The sequence below is a fragment of the Onthophagus taurus genome, chromosome 6, assembly GCF_036711975.1.
Source record: "Onthophagus taurus isolate NC chromosome 6, IU_Otau_3.0, whole genome shotgun sequence".
Classification (NCBI taxonomy): Eukaryota; Metazoa; Arthropoda; class Insecta; order Coleoptera; family Scarabaeidae; genus Onthophagus; species Onthophagus taurus.
In genome coordinates this window covers 18,815,540-18,841,676 of record NC_091971.1, presented here as the reverse complement: position 1 = coordinate 18,841,676, position 26,137 = coordinate 18,815,540, and the positions used below count along the sequence as shown (strand labels likewise).

At 33.7% G+C, this 26,137-nt stretch overlaps 1 protein-coding gene and 1 long non-coding RNA gene across 2 annotated transcripts in view; one reads left to right on the top strand and one right to left on the bottom strand.

Annotated features, from left to right (window-relative positions):
- The first annotated feature begins 2,481 nt into the window (after positions 1 to 2,481).
- The window catches only part of LOC111421971 (coiled-coil domain-containing protein 39-like), a 24,559-nt gene continuing 903 nt past the window's right edge, over positions 2,482 to 26,137 (top strand). The window contains exons 1-7 of the mRNA XM_071196386.1: positions 2,482 to 2,821; positions 10,864 to 11,281; positions 11,335 to 11,636; positions 11,693 to 12,547; positions 21,222 to 21,597; positions 21,651 to 21,758; positions 21,817 to 22,007. Of these exons, the coding sequence (XP_071052487.1) occupies positions 2,609 to 2,821; positions 10,864 to 11,281; positions 11,335 to 11,636; positions 11,693 to 12,547; positions 21,222 to 21,597; positions 21,651 to 21,758; positions 21,817 to 22,007 (2,463 nt within the window). The 5' untranslated portion in view covers positions 2,482 to 2,608. The remainder of the gene's footprint in view (positions 2,822 to 10,863; positions 11,282 to 11,334; positions 11,637 to 11,692; positions 12,548 to 21,221; positions 21,598 to 21,650; positions 21,759 to 21,816; positions 22,008 to 26,137) is intronic.
- Positions 14,885 to 17,869, bottom strand: LOC139429938 (uncharacterized). The gene is made up of 2 exons (XR_011640532.1): positions 17,674 to 17,869; positions 14,885 to 17,499 (listed from the first exon to the last, which is right to left on the bottom strand). It is a non-coding gene; the product is annotated as an uncharacterized lncRNA (long non-coding RNA).

Genomic DNA, 26,137 nt, shown 5'->3' with positions numbered 1-26,137 from the left:
CTTTACGCCGACGACACAGCATTGGTCTCGCACAGTAGGGATATCACTTCCTCGGTCCGTAAGCTGCAGACGCTCATAAACGAAACGGAAAATTGGTACCGAAAATGGCGCATCCTACTCAATCCGACAAAAACACAATTTTTTGTCCCATTCCTCTCACCCCGCGCTCCCTCTCCCACAATTACAATCCAATCAACGGCAATCTCCGTCTCACCAACCTGCAAGTATCTTGGCATAATACTTGACAGAACGCTTAAGTTTTCCACTCACGCAACCAAGGTGAAGATGAAAGTAAAGACACGCGCCAAACACTTTAAATTTCTCTCGTTCAGCGGTCGCGGAATCTCTACCTCATGTGCCTCGCACATCTACAAGACCATATGCAGGCCCATCATAGAATATGGATCAATACTGCTAAGCAACGCACCAAGAAGAACGAAGTACCACCTGGAAGTAGCGGAAAGATCTGCACTGAGATCCATCACCCGAATTAGGAACCCCCGTAATCCCCTCTTTAACCCTAGCAATGATCTGCTATACCAACTTACTTCAAACATTGTTTTCTCAAAAACTAAAAGTTATTTTTCAAAACGTGTTGCTTCATTGGAAAGAGGACACTTTTATTAACACTTCGGGAAATTTTCATACTTATATTCCAAGAAATGGATTTTATACGAATTTTTAAAACTTAATCGGCGAAAATTGCAAAATTCGAAAAAATTGTCGATTATTTCAAAAATTTATTTCTCAAGAACTAAAAGTGATTTTTCAAAATGGCTTTTTGCATTAAAAGGAGGATTCTTTAATTAATAATTAGTGATATTTACACAAGGATCCTTCAAAAAAATAAATTTTATAGCGAATTTTGAAAATTATCGATGAAAATTGCAACATCAAAAATTTTATCAAAACATCGAATATTGTTTTCTCAAAAACTAAAAGCTATTTTTCAAAATGGATTGGTTCATTGGAAAGAAGACACTTTTATTAATACTTTGGGAAATTTTCATACTTGTATTCCAAGAAATGGATTTTATACGAATTTTTAAAACTTAATTGGCGAAAATTGCAAAATTCGAAAAATTGTCGATCATTTCAAAAATTTATTTCTCTAGAACTGAAAGTGATTTTTCAAAATGGCTTTTTGCATTAAAAAGAGGACACTTTAATTAATAATTGGTGATATTTCCACAAGGATCCTTTAAGAAATTAATTTTATAGCGAATTTTGAAAATTATCGATGAAAATTGTACCATCAAAAATATTATCAAAACTTCAAATATTATTTTCTCAAAAACCAAACGCTATTTTTCAAAACGGATTAGTTCATTGGAAAGAGGACAATTTTATTAACATTTTGGGAAATTTTCATCCTCATATTCCAAGAATTGGATTTTATATAGGCTTTTAAAAATTGCAAAATTCAAGAAAATTGTCAATTTGTGTTAAAATTAGAACTATTACAAATCAAAAAGTACAATGGCACTTTACAGTAATGAGGAATACGTATTTGTGCTTATTGTTTATGGAGCTGCTGGAGAAAACGCTGCACATACAAAAGATCTGTATTTGAAACGATTTCCTAATCGACAGATGCCTTCAGAAAACACTTTTCTTCGGTTAGTCCAGCGGGGAAGAGGGACAACCTAAGAAAGGTCTTGGTGGCGGTAGACCAAACAGATATGGAGTGAATTTAGAAGAAGCAATTCTAGAAATTGTTGATGCAGATGCAAATACTAGTACTCGTCAAATTTCTCACCAATTCGAAGTTTCCCAGAACCATTTGCAAAAGGTGCAAGGACTGATTCCCGCTGATTATCCTTTACAGCTGCAATTTTAGAGTAGCTAAATAATTGTTTTAGAGATTTTAAATTTTGCATTTAAAACATTATTATTAGACGTTTCATAAATTCATTCTTTCTTTTAACAAATTACGTATTATCTAAAACAACAAAACTACTGAAACAATAAATTGTCTAGTTTTACAGCTCCATCAAAAATGAGGATGGACGTCGACAAGTATTTTAATTGTTCTTTACTGAATATCAGTAGTTTTCAAAAATGGACATTAAATTATTTAAAAAATTAACATGCGATATCTATGTAACTATTAAGTTTTTAACAAAACATTATTAATAAAATCTCGTCAGTCTACCCTTTTAGTCTGCTCCATATATTATAAATCACCCTGTATATTTAAATTGAAAATTGAGTATCTCAATTTTATGACGTGAATTTCGTATCGTTTATTATTATTGTTAATACAATATTAAATACATCACAAACTTTAAAATAAATAAATAATTATTTGAAATATTCACTTCCATTCCGCTGTATACTCAATTTTGTGAGCAACTGTATATTTTTTTAATGATTTCTTTATTTTTCACCTGTCAAAAATAGAAATTTAATATAGGGCCATCTATCAACATCGAAATTAAATAATTAAAGATTTGATGTCAATCAATATAACCTTAGAAACACATGTTATTGATTAAACAAAAACGGTAAAAACTCAAAGGTCTCAAAACAGTGTGTAATTCGATGAATACTACAATTCAGCGCTAAAATATTGTGAAAATAGGAAGTAAAAGAACACGAAAAGATAATGGATGTTCGTAATATTTTAGAAAAAATCGGTTGGACAAATGGGTTTCATGTTCCGATAGCAAACGCTGAAAATCAAGCTCTTGAAGAAGAAGTCAAACGCTTAACCGATAGAAAAGCTAAGGCGAAAATAAATTTCGATGATGCTACCGCTAAGTGTGAGTCGATGGACAAACATTTGAAATATATTAAACAGGAATCCGAACAAAATCAGGTAACAAAACTATGTAATAACGATATTACATTTGCTGATTTTTGACAGTTAAACAAATTTTTTAGTTAATTTAATGATTCAAGGTTGGTATAACTAAGGGAGTGAACATAGGAACGTAGTGAAATGTCATTTTTTTGATAATAAAATTTTAACATTAGAAATAAAAGTTGTGAAAATGATGAAATAATGAAACTCACGTATATATTATCATTTTTCAACAATTTTTCCTAAATTTCTCCTCTTTACTAGTATCTAATTCAACGGAAACATATAAATATTTTGTATAAAATCTCAAATTTTTAACAGTCGAAGTTTCTCGCCATTTAAGGATATACTCTGTTTTTAAACCAGGAGGAGTAAACGCGAAAGTCAGATTTACACTAGGAAAAATCACCAGAAAATATCACTAGATATTTTGGCGGTAAATTTAAATTAATAATTATTATTATTTATTTATTTACTTATTATTGTATTTATTTTCGTTTGTTATCGTCAACACTAAACATACAAATCACAAATTAACATTAAGGTTATGAGTGTATTAATTGAAGACGCAAAAGAGTTTAAACAAAATTTACAACAATGACACGAAACTGTCGAATTATCAATAACCTAACCTTCAAATTCAAAATTCAAAATTGCCTGTGTGTGAACCTTCCTCGCATTCAACCAATCACGTGCAAGGTCAATCTGGTGACAAATTTAAAATACTCCTCCTGGTTTAAAAACAGAGTATAGTAGCCATAGTAGTCTATTCCTTTTGCTATCAAATATTTTCTGCCTCCGAAAACAACTTTTCTGAATATATAGAACTTTCAGGTGCAGTTAAAAACTTCTTTTACATTGACGCCAAAATGCTCGTTTATTAGAATGAGTTTCTGATTTAAATAATTCTCTATCTTTGACTCTAAATTAGTAGATTTATTGTAGTTTGTTTTTGTGGGATTACCTTATAACAATCCCAAATTGTTTTGTTTTGGTTATTGTTAGCAGGAATTAATTTTATCTGCAATATGCTTAAGGGTAAGTTTTCATCTGCACTTTCATTTAAATTGCTATTGTCTTCTGTTACTTCATAACTATTCCTATTTTCAGTGGTATCAATAATTTCAATTAGTTCTTGACGATCTTATATAACGCACTTTCCTATTTCCTACAACTCTGATTCCTTTTCTTTGATGAAGAAATGAGCAGGAAATAAAGTGTACCCGATTTGCACCTGGTACAATATCAAAAATTGGTATCATGTGCATTTGTTGTTATGATGACCGCTACATCCTTACAGGTACCACATGTTGGCTTCTCATTCAGAGAAGCAAACCCCTACGGGATTTTCAAAATGATCTGGTCTCTCCTCTACATATCTACTTGCAAACCATGCCTATTTAAAAGCACTTATAACCCGAGGAGAAGACAACTGGTTATGCATTAGGGGCTGCAATTTTAATGTATTATCTCTCTGATATAAATTGATATCATACTGCTAAAGAATAATTAGATCAGAGAATGTTCTAATAACATTTTTCCATATTTTGAAACCAAATACATTAAACAAGTGTTTTAATTAGTGTCTGATAGTATTAGTTCACTAATAACTGCAGGATAATAGCCACTCTAAGAATCTAATAATAATAATTTGATACCAGTATTCACACAATATACATTTTGTAGCAAATTTGTAGCCAGATTTTCATGCCAAATATAACGTTATGCTAAATAAACGTATATATTGTCGTCTTTATACATGGTATTTCCAGTCCAAAACTAGTATTACGGGTTGAATGTGTAATGCTCTTTCCGAATGGAACTCCAAGTTATATTGTTATTGTATTGCAGAAGTCCAGTCATTGTCGTAGCTGTACTTTTTAGATCTTGCTTCTTGCATATCTCCTATACAGTACGTTCACGGAAAAGGTGTTGAATAGGAAAAACCTTTTTGTTTTTAATTTTATCAAAAAATCTAGATAAAAAATTTTGCTAGTTCTTGGAGTAAGATTGGGATAGAAACATTTAACATATTTTATACGCGGTGTTCAGAAAATTGAAAAAACTTTAACTACTTCACCTACTTTTATTTATTTATGATCATTAAATTTATTTTAATATCAATTAACTAATTCCAAATTAACATCATCTGGAAATGTATGGTCTAACCATTGTCTAACCGTTGCCGCATAATGTGCTGGGCATCTATCTTGTTGAAAATAAAATGAAATACTGTATTCTAGTGGAAGATTGTCTAATTCACCGTCGAGGAAATTTCTTAACATAGCTAAATAACTATTCGCATTACAAGTAGTGTCAAAGAAGTATGGCCCTATTATTTCGTAATAAGAAATGCTGCACAACACATTTACTTTAACACAGTACTGACGTCTCCGTGGTATTCGAAAATGCGGATTAGAGTCACTGGTCGAAAAAGTTCCATACTGCCAACCCACAAACAAAAATCCAAACGTTTTGCTTCATCGCCGACTTCCAAAACATGATTAAAAACTGGCTTGTATGGATGTATCTTGTTGTGTTTTAATATCTTCTGAATTTGGAACTTTTTAACAAATTAGAGATTTTCAGCTCTTCTTCTTAATGATAATTTCGGGGGTTCCTCTACTGAATGTAATACCAACAAAGTACTTGCATCATTTTCATCGTATCTCTTCTTTTCTCTAGCTATTCGCAACAATGACTGCCGATTTTTTCGAAAATTGGTATTATAAATTACCTTTTACTTTTGAACAACTTTTCCTAGTAACTTATTTCCTCATCTTCTCAAATAGAGCTGTTAGCTTTTAAAACAATTAAAAGTGGAGAAAGAAGATTGCTATAGTAGAAACCACGAGAGCTGGCAGTGACTTGACGTTTTAAAACGGTATGAATCAAGATATGGACGTACGACTTAGATTATTTCACCACATATATTTAAATGTATATATGTTAGGTTAGTAATGGAGGTTATATGTCAAACATTGCCAAATTTCGGAGACGTTAAGCAGCGAAAAATCGTTAATATTAATTTATAATAAAATTTATGTAATTATTTATTTATTTATCAAATACTTTAAAAGGTTATTTACAGGTCGCAAGGGATTAACCCTTTGTGTCCCGACGAGTGAATTTTAAACACTCATTTTAAACTGTAGTTATCTATTCGGCGCATTTAGAGCTGTCTGTACTTTCTACTATACAAGTGTATACAAGAAATAATCTGTATAAAAAACGTCGCAATCCGCACTGTAGGATTTTTAGGTACACTTTAAACTTATTCATCCAGATGTGAGGTTAGAAGTTTAGTGAAAAGTGGTGCTGTTGAATTTTGTTGTTCAAGAAGGTATTTCTTTGATAAATGGTTATTAGGTGTGATTATTACAGATCATTTTAAAAAGAAAACATTGAGCTTAAATTTAAAATAAGTCTCATTCCTTAATTTCAATAAACATGGTTTCTAAGAATTTTTAAATTAGCATCTTTTTTGACTCTTTTAAGTACGGCTTACAGGAATTTTTAAATTAGCATCTTTTTAACATTTTTAGGTTATTCGAAAATGTAAGTTTTGTTTCAAAATTTTTTTTCTCTATATTTTTCCAATCCAACCCAACAATTATTATACATCATTTTCAAGAGAAAGCTTTGAGCTTTAATTTAAAATAAGTTTCATTCCTCAATTTCAATAAATACGGCTTCCAGGAATTTTTAAATTAGCATCTTTTTTGACACTTTTAGGTTATACGAAAATGTTAGTTTTAACTCAATACGCTTTTTCTCAATATTTTTTTAATTCAACCCATCGATTGTTATACATCGATTTAAACAGAAAGCTTCAAGCTTCAATTTAAAATAAGTTTTATTTCTTAATTTTAATAAACACGGTTTCCAGGAATTTTTGAATTAGCATCTTTTTTGACACTTAGACTATGCGAAAATAGCATATTTTGCTAAAATTTTATTTCTAAGGCCTTTACTGAATGCATTTTGATAGCGTTTTAATTCTGTCTGATTCTGTCACAAAGTTTCAAAATGTTTGACTTCTTGGGACACAAAGGGTTAAGTAAGTTTTATTTAAACAGTGGTTCATAATTTATTCATTAATTATTAATTTATTTCATTTTCGGCTTGTGAAAACATCAACAGATTCACAAGACGTTTCGATTTGAGGTTATAATTATAGAGTTACATCCCTTAGAAGAACAGACGTACTTTTTCGACGTGGCTATTTGAATTGTACAGCAGACATATTAAACTAATGCTATCTCTTTCTAACACACATTACTCTCTAGCGGTTTGTGAATTTTAATTTACTACGTATGGCATTTGTAACAGCGGAAAACGATGATTTACTGCCAGCTCTCGTGGCGTCTACTATATCAGCAGATATAATGGGTTGAATTGTGTAACTGTAACATTGTGGATGACACCGATTGAACCACATTTTTTTTAGATCTTGCTTCTTGCATATCTGCTATACATAGGTTAAAGAGACCACCGACCCTTGCGGCAGGCTGCTTCTTTAGTTTTCTTGGTGAGCTCACATCGAACCCCATGATAATTCAGAATGTTCTGTCATTCATCATATTATTTGCTAGGCGACCTGTTGATTTAGATAGAATAACACGGAGGAACTGCAATCAATAAATGCAGCAGAAATGTTGTGCTTTCTTCGGAATACCGCTTCAATAGAAAGCGAAAGGACCTGGTTAATTCATCATCATTTTGATCTGAAACCTGCCTGTTCGATCAGTATTACAACAAACACATTCTGACATATTTTGTTATAGATGAGCCTTTGTAGTAATTCGTATGTTACTAATAATAATAAGATGGGCCCGTAGCTCTTAGGTAAGTTTGCTGTTTTCCCTGGTTATAGGATGGCATTACCTTTGTTTGTTTGAATCCTCTGGGTAGATTACCAACCTGGATTAGATCAGTAAAGAATCTGGTAAGCCAAAATTTACCATATTTTGTGCTATTTATTAGGAATTCCTGGAATGATTTCAGTCTCCTTCGCCTTAATCTACAATTCCTGAGGTCTCGCTTTATTTTGATTGTAGGTACTTGTACTTGTGCTGGACGTTGTTGCTATGTGAGAATATTTGGAGAGATGTTTTCCTCAGGAAAGTTTATGTTAGGTTTGGAGGTTTAGGTTTTCTACCGTTTCCAACCATTTCTGTTTTGCCTTGCGATGTCAAAGCTGTGGAGAAGCTCATCCGACACCTCTTGGTCACCCATCTCAAGGACGCTTTGATAAAGGTGGTCGTTGTTTTCACACCATCCTGAGATAACTTCTTTCCGATATACTTAACTTGGTTACAAATATGCATCGCAATTGTAAACAAAAATATTTACAAAATTTTTTGGATTTGGGTAACGGTGCTAAGACCTGGCATACTTTGAAATCCATGAAATTAATGAAGTCCAAACATAGATCGCTTCCTAACCACTTTCAAGATGCTTCTATTATTAACGATTTCTTTATTGATTCGCTTCCCAGCACTAATACCACCGTTGATAATAATATGTATTCCAACTTAAATGAACGTGTTGTAATCCCTCTCAGATTTTCTACAGTATCTGAAAGCGATGTTCTGAAGATTTTGAAATCAATTAAATCTAATGCAATTGGTACCGATGGAGTATCGGTTAAAACATTAGAATACTGTATGCCATTTCTACTGCCTTATGTCACACATCTTGTTAATTTTTGTATTCAAAATAGTGTATTTCCTTTTTTGTGGAAAGTAGCAGTCGTGCGCCCGATTCCAAAAGTTACTAATCCGATCCTCGTTTCTGACCTTCGTCCAATAAGTATACTAACGGCAATGTCAAAAATCATGGAAAAAATTATTAATGTTCAACTGCAGCATCACCTGGAAATTAATAACATCCTTCCTTCGGTTCAGTCTGGATTTAGACATGGTCACAGTTGTACGACTGCTTTAACGTGTGTAATCGATGACATAATGGGTGCAACAGATAGAGGGTACATGACTATACTTGTTCTATTGGATTACACGAAGGCATTTGATACAGTAAATCACAACCTCTTACTAACTATTTTAAAGCACCATCGGCTGGAAGATTCAGCAGTTGCATTCTTTGAGAATTTCTTGAGTGGTCGTCAACAATACGTGCAGCTGACTAACCATCAATCTAATGTACGCCTTCTTGGGTCGGGTGTGGCGCAGGGTTCTGTGCTCTCCCCAACCCTGTTCTCAATTTACACAGCACCTTTAAGTAATATTTTTAAGTACTGCAAAGTTCATTTTTACGCAGACGATACTCAGGTGTATATATCATATAAACCTCAAGAACAACAACATTATCCGAATTTATTGAATATAGAATTGTCGGATCTGGTGTCTGCCGCCAACCATCACCGTTTAGTAATCAATCCGAATAAATCAAAAGTTATGATATTTGGCCGAAAAATGGATATTTTGCGTTATGGTGGAGATGTCAGGGTAACGGTCAACGGATCAACGCTCCCCATTGTATCTGAAGCACGTAATTTAGGGTTGGTGATGGATTCGGATTTGAGATTCCGGAGTCACGTGTCAAGTATGCTTCGGGGTGCGTTTGGTAAACTAAAAGCTCTGTACCCCTCTCGCCATCTTCTCACTGTCAACACTAAGACTATACTTTGTAATGCGCTGATTTAATCAAAATTTAATTTTGGAGATGTGGTGTATGGGCCGTCTTTACTTAGGGTCGATGAGCAGCGCATACAGAGGGTTCAGAACGCCTGTCTGCGATTTATTTTCGGGATTAGGAAGTATGACAGAATTTCACATAAGTTGACAGAGGTAAAATGGCTTAATATGGTCCGTAGGAGGCAGCTGCATTGTTGTGTGTTTTATTACAACATAATTCAGAGAGAAAAGCCTCAATATTTATGCCAAAAAATTCAATATCGCACTGACATTCATAACTTGAATTTGAGATTCAGGGGGGCTCTGTCACCTCCTAACCACAATACGGAGTTATTTAAACGGAGCTTCAGTTATCAGATTGTAAAGATGTACAATGATTTACCCACTGAAACGAAACTGCTTGCAAGCGTCTCCTCATTTAAAAAGCGAGTGTTTGGTTGCTTACTTGATCAACAGACGGCCATCCTAACTATTTAAATGTAAGGCGAAGGTGGCATTTATTAAGTATTAGTTTTCTTTTTTTTTACATTTTTTTTCCGTTTCTGTCTGTACTGGCAGAGGTATTTCTTTAATTATTTTCTTTATATAGCTAGTTTGTTTGCTTGTTGCTGAACGTTTTGGAATTTTTTGAATATTATTACAATGGAATTTAAGGTTAAATTGAGCAGTGTCTCGGCACCGAACTTCGCCATTTCGTACTATTATAATTTACTAGTGAATTTAGTATTTTATTTTATTTTATTTTTTTTGTTTTGTATAGAATATTTAATTTGTTAATTTGATGTTGGTACGAATAAAGACATTATTATTATTATATTCCCTGGGGATTCGCTTATAGGCGGTACTTGTGACTGCTCCAAGGTATCTGCCATAGACTTTGTGGATGGTTGATATCTAGCCCAGGTACTTATCAGGGTCCATAGAGAATTTCTCCCATTCAGCTCAGGATTACATTCCTTCCTCCACGCTGTGGATCTGAAACTATAGCGGTGTTTAGCAGCAAAGATAAGATTTTTATCTTCATCCCATTTCACCAAGCATTCATCATTAACATCACAGTCAAGATATTTTCACTGTTCATGCTCAAAGTCACCCAAGTATACTGGAGGTTGCGGTTGTATTTGCATCACTGAGGTTGGTTATCAAATAGTTGGTGCTTTATAAACGTTGGATACACGGTTATTTGTCTAAATTTGACTACGACACTGTGTATTTTATTGTCTGAAGAGGTAGAAATCGAATTTTCCTGAATTTCGACCAGATCAATACTGTTTTCCTTCAAAAGTCTTGTTGTATATTGGCTCTTAGAGTAGCTAATGCTCTTTATGTTTATTTGGCAAATACGAACAGAAAGTCCGCGATTTAAAAGTATGATTTTTTTTTAATTTATTGTTTTAGAAACTTATGACAGCATACACTCAACAAATTGCAAGTGAAAGACAACGTTTAATAGAATCAAAATCCCAACAAGAACGAATCAATCAAGAAATGCGGCAAATTAATAAACATATTGAAGATATTGAACACAGACAATCAGGAAAACGTGCGGATCTCGCAAAAACATTGGCAAAAATCGATAAATTAAAATCGGAAACAATATGGGATGTGGAAGCTTTAAAAGCATGGGAAGAATCGTTAAAGAAACGTGATGACGATGTAGATATGTTAAAAAAATTTTCGCAAGAAGATACCCGAAGAATTAATGAGTTGGATACAAAACGGCAACTTTTAGAAGTAGAAGTGTGCCAAAAAAGGGACACCGTCGAACGAATGGTTGCCGAAGTTAGAAATTATGAGCAAATGCAAGATAGAACAAGTACAATATATTCAAAAAACAAATAAATAAAATTTTATATTTATCTTTTTTAGACAAACTATTTAAGCAATTAGAAGAAGAAAGAAAAGCTTTAGTCATTCAATGGCAAGATGCGGTTAAAAATTTAAGACAAAGAGATGAAGAGATTGCAAAAATGAATGACGATATTATGCTAACCCAGGCTATTATAGACGAAAGAGATGCAGAGTTAAGAGATGAAGAGAAATTTTTACTCAATGAAAAAGCGAATAATAGAAAGCTCGAAATAGAAATTGAAGAATTAAACATATTTAATTCGAGACTGAGATTGCAATTAAATGAAGTTACTCAAAGCATTTTAACACTTGGAAATGATGTTTGTATAAAATTTAGTTTTTTTAATTTCTTTCTAATTAATTTGATCAATATTAGATAACTACAATAAAACGTACATTAGCGTCAACTGCATTAAAACTCGACCAAGAACGCCAATTAGTTAAAGAACAAGAAAAAACACTCGCTACAAACGAAGCGAAAATAAACGGAGCTGCTGTAATAAACGAAGAATTAAATAATAAACTTGCCGAAGTTTTATCAAAAACTTTATCGTCAACCGAACGTACGAAAAGTTTAAACGATATGATCAAAGTTGATGAAATGATGACGAAAAATTTAACTACGGACATTGAAAAAATGTTGGGAATCGTTTATCGTAGTCAAATAGCTCTCGAAGATTTAAAAGAATTCGCAAAACGTTTCGATATTGAAATTACCGGAATAAATGTTGCCAAGAAGAAAATGCAAAAACAAATCAAATTGAAAATGAACGAAGTCGCCGCACAAAAAGAGATGCTGTATCATGTAGAATATCGTAAAAATGAAATGGAAGTTAAAATTGGAAATATCGAAAATCTAAATAAAGACGATGAAAAAACGGATATTTTAAACGAGAAAATTGCAGAGTTAGAGGAAATTTTTGCCCAGCACAACGAGGTTAAAACGTTTTTAACGGGGCAAGTTAATCGGTTAGACGATGAAATGAGGCGATTAAATACTGCGATATCTAATGATAAAGCTAAGTTGGATACGTTAAAAAATAAATTGCAAGATGAAATGTTATCCTTTGATGGGGGTCTTAAACAAGCTGCAGCCGCAAAATTACGAGCACAACAGAAACAGGTTGAAGAAAATATGATACGACTAAAAGTTAATCAATTAGAGAAAGCAATTAGTAAAGAAGAACATCATATTTATGATTTACAAAAGTTTAAATTAGAATTAGATACGGTAAGTTAAAAAATATTTCTAAAATATCTATTAATTTATTTTCGCATTTATTTCCGTCCGTCTGAAGACGCACAGCTAAACCCGAAACTTTCAGTTCTAGTGTTATATAGTTCTAGTTTTATTTCAAGAGAAATATGCAACAATCTAACGGTGAATACCAACTAAAACTAGAGTTAATACTATCATTAGAAATAATAGGTTCTAATATACAGGTGTCCCGAAATTCAATTAAGCGGGCACCGGGCGAGAAGCCAACCCTGTTCTCATACCTGTTCTGGTAAAAATTAACAAAAATTCCATGTCTCTTAGTTAAGTGGTAATAGACATATTTTTGAAAATGTTAAAAAGTGTTCCCGTACATCATATCTAGGTACTACGGTCAGAAATGTTCGCAATTTAATAGATATTTTTTAGTAATGTATTCTTATGAACCATGCTACTATAGCAATCACAAATCAAACAACAAAAGTCGTTAGTTTTGCAAAAAAAATATTAGTATGATTGAGTTAAGGTTGAGAGGATTTATGTCTATTAAGTTTGACACACGATTTTTAAAAAAAGGAGTAGTACAACACCCTTGGCAAGTTATTTTAACCCGGATATGCCCATACAAATTTGGTGGTTGTTTATGAGTAGATGTTCTGAGAGGTTAGTGCTTAAGCTATACATAAACAAATTTCGTAAAGCAAATTAAAAATTTATTTTGTAAATACAAAATTCAAGCCGTACTATATATAGTACGGTGGGCATTTAAGGAGTAACAAATCTAATTGTTAATTTGTGTATGATATGAAAGGAAACACACTTCAAACATCTAGTGGTGGTCTTTTGATGACAATGGACGCATCTAGTCTGCTTATCTTGAGGCATGACGTAGTGGTCCCTGTGATCAAAATGAATATCTATCTATACCTTTATTACGTGACGTATGTCCTCTTGAAGTAGTTTGTTTTTTATTCTGCAATAGCAGTGTGGTGGCAATTCTTCTTCTAAATTTTAGCTGATCTAGTGTTCCACCACTTCTCCTATGTAGTTGCCAGGCGTTGTGGACTGACATGTCAATACAATGCGCTATAAGAGGAAAATACTATTTTTTCTCTCTGACATAATATATACGATAAAGGCTCAAATTTACGAGAATAATTTACTTTTCTTTTCGAGAAAATCTTTTCGCAGAATGAATTGGATTCACTCCTGCTGAATTTGAACATAAACTGACAATACTATTGTCATGCCATTTTACAACAATTATATTTTGGCCATCAACTTTTTTATAATCGTAGCATCCCCTTGACTCTTTCTTCATTTTTTTAGAATCCATCAGAAGACTAGCTGGTATACGGTTTTCACTAATGGTGCCTGTGCCTCTCAAATTTTTATTGGATAGAAGCTCCAATAGCGGCAAGGTGGAAAAGAAGTTGTCAAAAAAAAGTGTATTGGTTCATTAGGATATTTTTTTTTCAAAATGTCGGCATATTCTAAAACAACAGCAGGCCCTGCACTGTACGCACTATACTTACAAGGGAAGTGTCACAACTGTGTCTCACCGATTTCGATGCAATTTGGTACAGTCATAGAATGGGCCAAAATAAGGTTCGTACATTTTTTTATACGTGCGGTAAAAGCCCCTGGGGCGAGTTATAGGGGTTGAAAGTTTGGAGAAAAAGTACGTTTTCACTTATATTTTAAAAATGAAAAGTGCTATCAAAATTTGGTAAATTGTAACTGATATTCATTTTAAAAGAGCTTTCTTTTGATGTATCACACATATACCAGAGGGTTAAGAAGGGCGAACTACCCCTATTTTTTTGGAATTATTTAAAAACCACCCTATCGATTTTGGCGGCATTAAGTATACTTCCAGCACGTTCAAAAATATTAGTTAAGGGTTTTTTCCCATTCGCTCTAGATCATCCCCAGCGAAGTTACGGGGGTTAACATGTAACCACTTTTCGTAAGAATGATGTGATAAAATTGTCAGGTATTTTGAAAATACTTTAACAAAACCGTAAATTAGTCGCACAATAAAATGTTTAATGTAAAATAAGGCATAATACACCATTTAGGGGTGGTTGGGGTTAACCACCCCCTTAAAAATTAATTCTATCCCGGGCATTACTTGTTGATTACGGCGAAATTTGGTACTGTGTTTGTTTTATATTTGAAGTAAAAATTTTTGAAAATGGTTATAAGGGTTACAAATTAGGGGTAGTTTTTTGTTTATACCTCGAAGATGAAAACTGCCATCGTAACTGTGGTATTGTTTTTTAAAAATCTATCTATCGATGTTCCACGAGGTAAACTACCCTCATTTTCTTTAAATAATAAATATAAAACTACTAGATAAATAAGATATTTTATTTATTTATGAGTTAAAAAGCAACTGACAAAAAAAAATAGTTCAATATACCAAAGAAGTTTATTCTACATTACTAATTGACGTTTTTTATGTTCAATGTTAAATTTATTCTTTCATTAATTTAACACTTTTTTCCTATCTTCTATAAAATTCCTTTATTAATAAAGGAAAATTAATGAAAGAATAAATAGAAATTCTCTATCACATCATTAACATTGTTAAGTTTATTTTTATTCTACATAATGTTGCCAAAAATACACCTACCAAACATTTATCTATACCTGCAGGGACAACAGGTCAAATACAGCCCCTAGATGTATTTGGTTTCAGAATATGGAAAAATTTTATTAGAAGATTCTCTGATCAGATTATTCTTTACCAGTATGATGTCAATTTACATCAGAGGGATAACATATTAAAATTGCAATCGTTGACGCATAACCAGTTGGCTTCCCCTCGGTTTATAAATGTTTTTAAATACGCATGGTTTGCAAGTGGCTATATAGAGGAGAGACCAGACCATTTTGAAAATCCCGTGGAAGTTTGCTTTTCGAGTGAGAAGCCAACGTGTGATATCTGTGGGGATATAGCGGTCATAACATGTGCATGGTGTAAAAAATCCTTATGTTTAAAACATTTTTTCCACGACTTTCATTTTTGCCAACACTACGTAGAATAAAAATAAATTTAATATTGAAAATTAATATAATACATAAAAAACGTCAATTAGTAATGTAGAATAAACTTCTTTGGTATATTGAACTATTTTTTTTGTCAGTTGCTTTTTAACTCATAAATAAATAAAATATCTTATTTATCTAGTAGTTTTATATTTATTATTTAAAGAAAATGAGGGTAGTTTACCTCGTGGAACATCGATAGATAGATTTTTAAAAAACAATACCACAGTTACGATGGCAGTTTTCATCTTCGAGGTATAAACAAAAAACTACCCCTAATTTGTAACCCTTATAACCATTTTCAAAAATTTTTACTTCAAATATAAAACAAACACAGTACCAAATTTCGCCGTAATCGACAAATAACGCCCGGGATAGAATTAATTTTTAAGGGGGTGGATAACCCCAACAACCCCTATATGGTGTATTATGCCTTATTTTACACTAAACATTTTATTGTGCGACTAATTTACGGTTTTGTTTAAAGTATTTTCAAAATACCTGACAATTTTATCACATCATTCTTACGAAAAGTGCTTACATGTTAACCCCCGTAACTTCGCTGGGGTTGATCTAGGGCGAATGGGAAAAAACCCTTAACTAATATTTTTGAACGCACTAGAAGTATACTTAATGCCGCCAAAATCGATAGGGTGGTTTTTAAATAATTCCAAAAAAATAGGGGTAGTTCGCCCTTTTTAACCCTCTGCTATATGTGTGACACATCAAAAGAAAGCTCTTTTAAAATGAATATCAGTTACAATTTACCAAATTTTGATAGCACTTTTCGTTTTCAAAATATAAGTGAAAACGTACTTTTTCTCCAAACTTTCAACCCCTATAACTCGCCCCAGGGGCTTTTACCGCACGTATAAAAAAATGTGCGAACCTTATTTTGGCCCATTCTATGACTGTACCAAATTGCATCGAAATCGGTGAGACACAGTTGTGACACTTCCCTTGTTAGTGCTGATATTTGTTGACGCGCCTTGGTACGGCTGGGGCAGTCACATAGCTCAGTCGCGTTGCCCCTACCCACAATTTATATCCATACCGGATGGGTTTGCCATATATAAACTGTTTACAGCCATGACGACCAAAGTATGGTACCATGGCTTCATCAACGCAATGCATCTCCTCGCAAATACTATTTTCTAAAAAAATTTTATTCAGATGTTGGAATAAAGGCCTCACCTTTGCGAATTTGTCTCTTGCTTCTATTTTAGTAGTATCTGCCAGATGAAAATGGGACATAATATATTCAAAATTATTTCGACTTATTGCTTCAGACACCAACACATTTTGACTGTCTCTTTCATAGTCCCAGTACATTCTCCTTCTTGGTACTTGCATGTATCCACTGAGTAATAGTACACCTATGAATGCTTTTATTTCTGTTTTCTCTATTCTTAGGTGGTGATTCTTCTGATTTGCATAACGATTACTTTCGATTACTATTAAATCCAGTATTTTATCATCAAAGATAAGTGAAAATAGCTCCAAAGGACTTATATCGTTATCATTTTCATCTACTTGGCCATTAAAAATTATATTATTAAGCTCCAAGTCCTTATTCGTCCATTTATAACTTTTCCTTTTTTTCGTATTTTTTTTCTACCCTTGCTTTCTTTACCCTCAAGGCTGAAAGAGGAATTTCGTCGTCTCAAGAAAAATCGTCAGCATTCTTTTGATTTTGATTCTGGCAGTCAATATTTCGGAAATTTATTTCAGCTGGAGCTTGAAGTGGTGGTCTAGGTAAATTATTTAGGTTTGTGGCATCCTACTCTCCAGAATCTTCATCGGTTTGATCTCCGCAACCATTCTCTGGTGGAAAAATGGTCAAAGAATCGACATTTTCTGCCAGTTCGTCGTCATCTTCTAACATTGCCAAAGCCTCGTTTAACGAAAAACCTCTAGAATAATAGAAAAAATAAGAGGTATCCTAATGCCCACCGTCCTACATATAGTACACATATAAATTTTAAAACTAATTTGGAGATAATATATCTAAAACTTGGTACTTTTGCCTTATTATCCATAATGAATAATAGAAAAATAGATAATAGAATATATGAAAAACTACTTACCTAACAAATCGTACACCGTATTCCGCCATTAATGATATTTCACAAACTTTAAAAAATAACAATGAGAGTAATTAACACTTAATTGCAAACCTATGCACCTTTACGCAACCACTACTTCTTACTGAATGTCTGTGTGCATCCGAAATGCCACTTCGACTCATGTTCGGATACGTTGAGACATGTATTTGCGTGTACTATATTATGTAGTATGGTGGGCATACCTGGGTTAAAAGATGGCCTGTTATGTGCAGTAACATTCAATACGATTTTTTTTTATGGGGCAGGGCTGGTTCACTCTCCGACCATTGATTAACCACGCTGTTAAATGTTGTTTTCTTCACTAGCTAGACTTTTTGTTAATCGGGACAGTCTTTTTTGAAGTCGCACAATTTATTTCCACTCTTCTTTTCGATCGGTTTTAATACACAGTTCTCACTTATCTTAACGACACACGGTAATTTATATCTCATTCGTGGGCCTGGTATGGACCGAAAATTGAATCACAATGCCTCCAAAAATTGAGACCAACTTCTCAAAAAAAAACAAGAACTGATTCGCCCCCACACTCAAGCAATGGAACGAACCAAAACCAAATAATAACGAAAATAAACAATAATGAGAAACATATCGCCCACCGAAAATAATAATTTTCCAAAAAAATAGAACAAAAAATGCTATTTCATAATACAAATACGAAAGGAAATCAAATTCTGAATCAAGGCAAATATTTTATACCTTAATTAATAGGTAACGGGCACGCCTTGGTAATAGGTCGCATTAAGGTGCCCGTTGCCGTTTGAATCGTTACCCATCGTGTATCTAACTCCATCGTGGCCAGGGTGAACTTCGAGAATTTTACCCATTTTCCAAGAAAGGGAAGAATGTTGGTCGGACTTCAATAAAACCATTATTCCTGGGTTTATCTGTACCGCTGGATCTGTCCACTTTTCTCGTTGTTGTAACGTGTGCAAATATTCCTTATGCCATCTTTACCAGAAATGGTCTCTCATCTTCTGGATCAATTGCCACCGCGTCAGTCGGCCAACAGGAACTTGAGCCAACTCCGGACTAGGTACATTGTTTAGTTTCCGAGATTAGAAAATGGCCAGAAGTTAAAGTCAGAAGGTCATTTGGATCATCACTTATTGGGCACAAAGGACTTGAATTGAGCACGGCTTCAATTTGAATAAGGACTGTGGATAATTCTTCGTAAGAGAGGATTTGGTTTTCAATGACTCCGTTTAGATGTGTTTTTGTTGACTTCACACCGGCCTCGGCCAAGCCGTTGAAATGAGGAGCGCTGGGTGGATTTAATATCCATTTAATCGATAATCGTTCACCCGCTTGTCTGGATAGTTCTTCTAATTGACGCCGTGCACCGACAATGTTGGTTCCTTAATCGCTATAGATTACTGAGCAATGCCCGATGCGACTTCCAAATGATTTTTTTGTGGCACAACAAACAAACACGCAAACATATGCCTTGGTGGTTTTAACTCCTCGAGCACGAGTCATTGATATGATAAAAGGCCCTGCATAATCGATACAGATGGCGTCAAAGGGTTTGCTTCTTGTTACTCTAACAGAAGGCAGATCACTCATCGGTTGAGTAATGGTTCGAGGGCGAGATCTAAAACATTTCAAGCATTTAGAGAGGCAACGCCGGATACTTCTTCTTGATGACAAAATCCAGACTTGTTGTAGTAAAAGATATTGGAGCGTTTTCGATCCAGAATGAAGACTAATTTGGTGAGCATTCTCAATTATCAATTCCGTCAAGTGATGTTTACTCGGTAAAAGTAACGGATGACATGTTTGAAAATCAAGTTGTGAACGATGAAGACACTGATCAAGTATTGATCGTCCAGAAATAACGACAGCTTTCGATAGGATTTTGAAATTAAACGGTTTGCTTTCAAACAACCAATTACTTGGGGAAAACTTTCCTCTTGAACCATTTTGATAAGTTTGAGTAATGACGGATGGCATTCATCAGGCGAAGGTATTATTTCATAGCGGTGAAGTTTCGACGAAAACCGAAATAAATAGGCAACGATACGTAAAATTTTAGGTAACGACGAAAAGCGAGTCAAAAGGTAGGTAATAATGGATAAGTCCGTTGTAACCTGCAACGATGCTCGGACTTCTTCCGGCGGTGCTTCGTTTAAGTTAGCTTGAAAAGAGGAATCTGGCCACGATTCTTCTGGCATAGTCAACCAATGAGGTCCATTGCAATACAAACGATTTGCAATGAGTTATGTTGGTGTCAAGCCTCGAGAAGTGCAGTCAGCAGGATTAGAATCAGATGAGATATGTCTCCAATGGGTTTTTGGAAGAACTTCCTGTATGTGAGCTACTCGGTTTGCTACAAAGGTTTTCCAACGAGATGGAATTGACGAAAGCCAGCTCAGTACTATTTGTGAATCAGTCCAGGTGACAAGTGTATCAATAACTATCTGTTCTTTAAGAGCGTCCAGGACATAATCAATGCTATCCGCCAGCAACATGGCACCGCACAATTCCAGACGAGGTATAGAAAGCTGTTTTAAAGGTGCAACGCGCGATTTAGCATATATCAAATGAGTGGTAATTTTATCCGAATTGTTTATTCTCAAGCAAATTACAGCTCCATAACCGGATTCCGAAGCGTCACAAAACACGTGCATATCAACAATAGGGGCACCAATCAGGCCATAAAATCTAGAAATTTGAATTATCCCAAGCATTTCAAACATAGATAGCGTTGGGTAACAGATCATCCCAATCCAATTTCAAGGTCCAAAGTTGATGCATCCATTTTTAGCGAGAGATAGATCCACATAGATCCTGGCGATATTTGACATCATGCTTCTTTTGGTAGCAGTTTGATCCAAAGGTGCAAAGGCATAATTAAAGCAGTTGATCTCTGCATTACGTCTTTACTATGGTTCTGTCAAGTCTAGTTTGCCTAGTCGTTTATATCTGGTGTCGTTAGTATTTTTTAACAATGACTGAATGAAAATATTCGTCAACTCGTCTGGCCAGTGTGACGAATTATTGGCTAAAAAAATCCCTTATCATGACAATTTAAGGCCAATTTAAGCTATAAAGAGACAGAGAGAAAGTCTTCATCAAGACTGTATTAAAAAATGATTTAGAAAAACTTGATCAGTCTTTAAGCGGTTATCCAGACTGTTATTGCATGACAAACAAATTTAGTTGTCATGGAGGTTAAAATGAAAATAATTTTCAAACTAAATAGCGGTAAAAACGCAATAAGTACACGAATGTTAACACGTTTTTAACACGACGAAGCAATAAAATGCACTTCTTTTAATGTTATTTGCGAACACTTAACCACTCAAGTCACTTAAACACGCCACGTTACGTCTAAAATAAGAACTAAATAACAAAGCGCGTATTTTAACATTAAAAGCAATTATATTTCAATATCATATGTTTAAATGTTTATAAAGTTAAATATAAAAAAAAATATATCATATATATTTGGTAGCTTATCATCAACAACTTTAAAAATGTTAATAATTTAAGAAACACAAATGTTGTAGTCTTTGAAAGAAAGACAAATCGAAATTGCAACCCACCAAGACATTCTACAAGCGGAAAGACGAAACCTTGAAGAATCCCGAAGTCGCTTAAAAGCCGATTTATCATTAAGGAAAATACGTATTGAACAATTTCAAAAGAAACATCATTTAGCTTTGATGGCTTTGGGTAAAGACGATGATGGTCAACCTTTATCGATTACTCACATTAAAATACGGGAAGCCCAAGAACGGTATGAATTGCAACAAGAAGGTGACGAATTGGATAATAAAGTTAAAAGAACTGAAAAGGAAATTCTCGCAATGGAAAATACATTAAAAGTTGTTAACATGACGAATACTGTTTATAGAAAAAGTTTAGAACCCTTTGAAGAAGATAGTAATTTAATTAATACATGTTTTTGTTATTTTACTTTTTATTTTATTTTTAAGATAAGGATCGTTTAGAAACGACAAGACTCGAACAGGAAATATGTAATAACGCCACAGTTATAAAGCAATTGAAAAAAGCGTTAACTGGCAAACGAAAAGATTTGATGAGTAAGTAAAGTTGTTAACATAGAGAATTATTTTTATTAATTATAATCTCTTTTTGTAGGAATTCAAGATGCATTAAATGATATTCAAGAGACCCACAAAAAAAGAATGGAGTGTTTCGAAAATGTACAAACAGTATATACACGTTTAAAAAACGAACGAACTTCGCGTGAGGAAAGACTTCACAATGCCCATCATAATGCTAAAAAATACAAAAGACAAGTTTCAAAGGAAGATTTAGAAAAACCAGAAGTAATTTTTAAAATTATATAAATTTTGTAGTTTCCTTACAAGGACGGTAGAATCTAAAAGGACTGCTATATTCTTTGTATTCCAAAAAATCACGTCCGTATTGAACCAATACCCTACATAGTGAACATGATAGATCATGTTCATTTACATGTTCTGATTCTACTTCCAGATCTAGTTCTTTGCCATTTCTACAATGTTGCTCATTATTATGGTTGTATCTTTATATTTTGAAGCATCTTGCACAATTCTAATATAGTCTAAAATGTCGAAATTCGTCCAAAAAGTTCCTAAGATCTCATCGCTATACAGGGTGATTCACATAAGAACCGACACAGAGCAGGGACATGTAGAGGACAATAAATTAAGATGGTTTAACGCAACTTACCTCTATACTAAGTAGTACCCCTAAGGAGTTAAAATAGGCCTTCAAAGTTGGATCTTAAATTTTTAAAACATTCAATATCTTCGTAATACATTAAGCTAGAAAAACCACATTTGGTATACGTTATGAGTGTACCGAGGGTATTAATTTAGCAAGTTGAGACCAATTGAGGCATTTCAAAGGGTTGATTAAGGGTGATGGTCTCCTAAATTTTGACAGATTTTTTTAACCTTTTGGTGGATTTAATACATTATTACCTCATTTCATGTGAAAATTCATTCTAAAACTTTTTTTACTCTTATTATTTTTTAAAAAACATTGTCGTTTTCATAAAAAACTCAAATAACTAAAGACACGTATTTCGTTAATGCTACATAAAATCATGGAAAATTCAGTAGTCGGCTGTGAAATTGTACGTCAAACTTAACAACTAGGTTATAAAACCTTGTCGTCAAATATCTATAACCTATTAATTTACCTACTAATTTCTGATGACACCGATGCTACTTTCAAGTCGCGATGGAGGTCGGTGTTTCTTATATACCAGGGTGCATTCGCTATGCACCTTTGAATCAGACTTGCATTTGTCTTGCAAGTACAACCCCACAGTTGGATTCCGGATGTTCATTTTGGTTTTAATACTTGCTTGTATATTAGCAACTTGTTTCTTAGTGATAGCGTTATTTTCTGCCAATAAACCAATATAGGAGTCTAAATTTGATATCAAGTTCCTCATGTTTTTTTTTGACGTGAGCTTTCCATATGAGTTTGGCATCCAGAATCATACCAAGATATTTTGCGGTGTCGGCGTAAGGGACTGCATTGTCATTTATGTGTACTGGTTATAGTTTGTTATAGTTTTTATTTTTATTTAGTTTTATTAGCCATCGTTTGGTCCAGTTTTCTATTGAATTTAAGGCCAATTGTAACTTATTTACTGCAACTATTTCATTTTCTGCAACAGCCAAGATCGCTGTGTCATCTGCGAATGTAGCTATTAAATGTTGGGCCAAGCACACTTCTTATTTTCGTATTTTACTCTAAAATATCGATCATAAAGATACGATTTTAATAGTTGACTGTACGTTGATGGTAGTATTTGGTCTAGTTTGTAATTTAAACCATCTAACCAGACTTTATCGAAAGCTTGTGCAACATTCAGAAATACGGCGGAGCAGACTTTATTTTCTTCCATTGCTATTTCCATAGTATTCGTTATTCTATGCACTTGGTCTATTGTTGCATGTTTATTCCGAAACCCAAATTGATGTGTTCGTATTAGGGCTTTTTCTTCTATGACAGGTTTTAATAGGTCTTTTTAATAGTAATTTTTCAAGCAGTTTTGATAGTAAGGGTAATAATGAGATTGGCCTATATGATGTAGCATCTGTGGGGGGTTTAACAGGTTTTGGTATCATTATTATTTCAGCCACATTCCATATGCTTGGGAAGTATTTCTGTTTAAAAGCAGCATTAATTATGTGTAATAGTTTTGTAATCGCCTGTTTTGGTAGATGTTTCAATGTTTCTCCATTAATTAGATCATAGCCTACTGATTTCTTTATATTTAGTTTTTGTATTTCATAATACAGTTCTTTCATTTTTACACATGGTATATTACTTTGCTGATCACTTTGAATTACGCTAGAGACACTATTTAGCGTAGTTGTTGGACTGTCTGATGAAAGTTTAAATCTAAATTTAAATCTAAAGTTTCTTTTAGATGTTCAGCAAATAAATTAACTCTTAGCCCAATTTCCATAATTATTTCGAATTGGAGGTGTATGTGTGTTTGGAACTTTAAGCTTTCTTGTTGCCTTCCACAGAGAATGATCAGTACTGGCATCGTCAGTAAGGTCATTTAAGTAATTTTGAATATTATTATCTTTGTGGCCATCTGTTAATGCTCTTGATTTGGCTGTTATTTTATTTAATTTAGTTTTATCACTAGGAATTCTATTGGTTTGCCATTTCTTTCTTGCTTTCCGTTTTTCTGCAATTTTGTCTCTAAGGAATTTAGGATAAATATTAGATTTGGGTTTTGGTGTTAAAACTGGTGTTGAGGCCCAGGCTGCGTTTTGTATGTCTTTTAAACATATGTCTCAAATTAATTTATTACCGAAATATTGAATTGGTTTCGACCAATTCATCGGTTACCATATGCCCATGTTTAAATAATCAGTGGCAAGATAAGAAAAGTGAGGACGGTCACCGTCATGCATAAATCACATTCCCTGCTTATCAGGAATCGGAATGTCTTCTAGAAGCTCATACAAATTATTTTGTACAAAAATTCAAGTAAGATATTCCGGAAAGCCTACCATCCAGGCTTCAAAAGAAAGGGCCGATGAGATTGTCATCAAGAAGACCACACCAGACATTTAAGGAAAAAGCATGTTGGTAATGAGTAGAAGCAGTAGTATAAGGGTTTTCTTCGTGCCAAGTATGGGTGTTTCGAAAATTAATAATCCCGTTTCTAGCAAAACAAGATTCGTCAGTATCTAGGAGGCAGCTCATGAAGTTAGGGTTTCGTGTACATTGCCGAATTAACCATTGGCAAAAATTTCTGCGCTTGTTATAGTCTTCTGGTAATAAATCTTGCACATGGATACAACTGTTGCTCACGCAATGCACGCCATATGCTTGTACTCGAAACGAAGTGACAATCTTCTGGTGCTAGTAGTATTAGGAGATAACTGAACAGCATCTAGTATCAATTTTTCAACGTTAGCAGTTCGTCGAAACCTTTGTCGACCAGCGTTTATTCGTGTAGGTTTTAGCGTGCTAGTTTCCCTAAGACGTATTTCAGTGGCTTCAAACGTTTTCCGATTTGGTATCCTTCTAGTGAGAATTTTTTCACGGTACTTTCGAACAGCTTTTATGTACCTCGCCATAAATTAACAACATTAACAACAATCTGTTCACTTTTGCAGAACAAAAGACGTTCTGCAAAAGTGAACAGATTTGTAGTGTCTCCCATGATAAATAATAAAAAATTAAATTAGTGTTAAGCACTAATTAACACATTTGATACTAAATATAGCAAAAAAACAATATGCGATTATTGTCCATGGCTACTTGTAAACTTTTTTGTTTATTTTGTGCTGAATACATCCCTAAAATAGTGCCGTCAAATTCTGAAATACCCGGTATAAGTGGTATATGCGAATGTCAGGGTGTTGTTCATTTAATGTTTCAGAGTGACCAGAAGCGTTATCTATCAACAGTAACATCTTAAGGTATAAAACACGTTTTAAATCAGTCTTGAAGAATAACTGCAGTTACTCATGTTTTCTTGTTACATATCCAGTATACAGCTAGGCTAGACTTATCATAGTTTTTCAGGGCTCTAAAGTTTTCGTTCTGGTAAATTAACATTGGTTTCAGTTTCATAGTGTCTGAGGCGTTTCTGCCCAATAAAGGTATTATTCTGTCTTTTGCTGCTTTGTAACTTGACATAAATGTTCTTGCAGGTAATTTTTTCTGTCTCGCCAACGTTAAAAATCTGATGAAGAGTATAGCCTTCCTCTTATAATTTTTTCTACGCCTTTGACGAATTTAGCTGCACTTTCAGTGTCCTCTTCAGGTTCAGTGGACCTCTTCTTAAACTTTTCAAATCATCCATGCCTAACAAATGTAATATCTTCCGTTGTTTCCTCTTTCTTGGCTTTTAAATCATTAAATAAACTTAGATCTTTATTTTGTATAATTGTCTGGCTGAATGGAATATGCCGAATTGTATTATTTT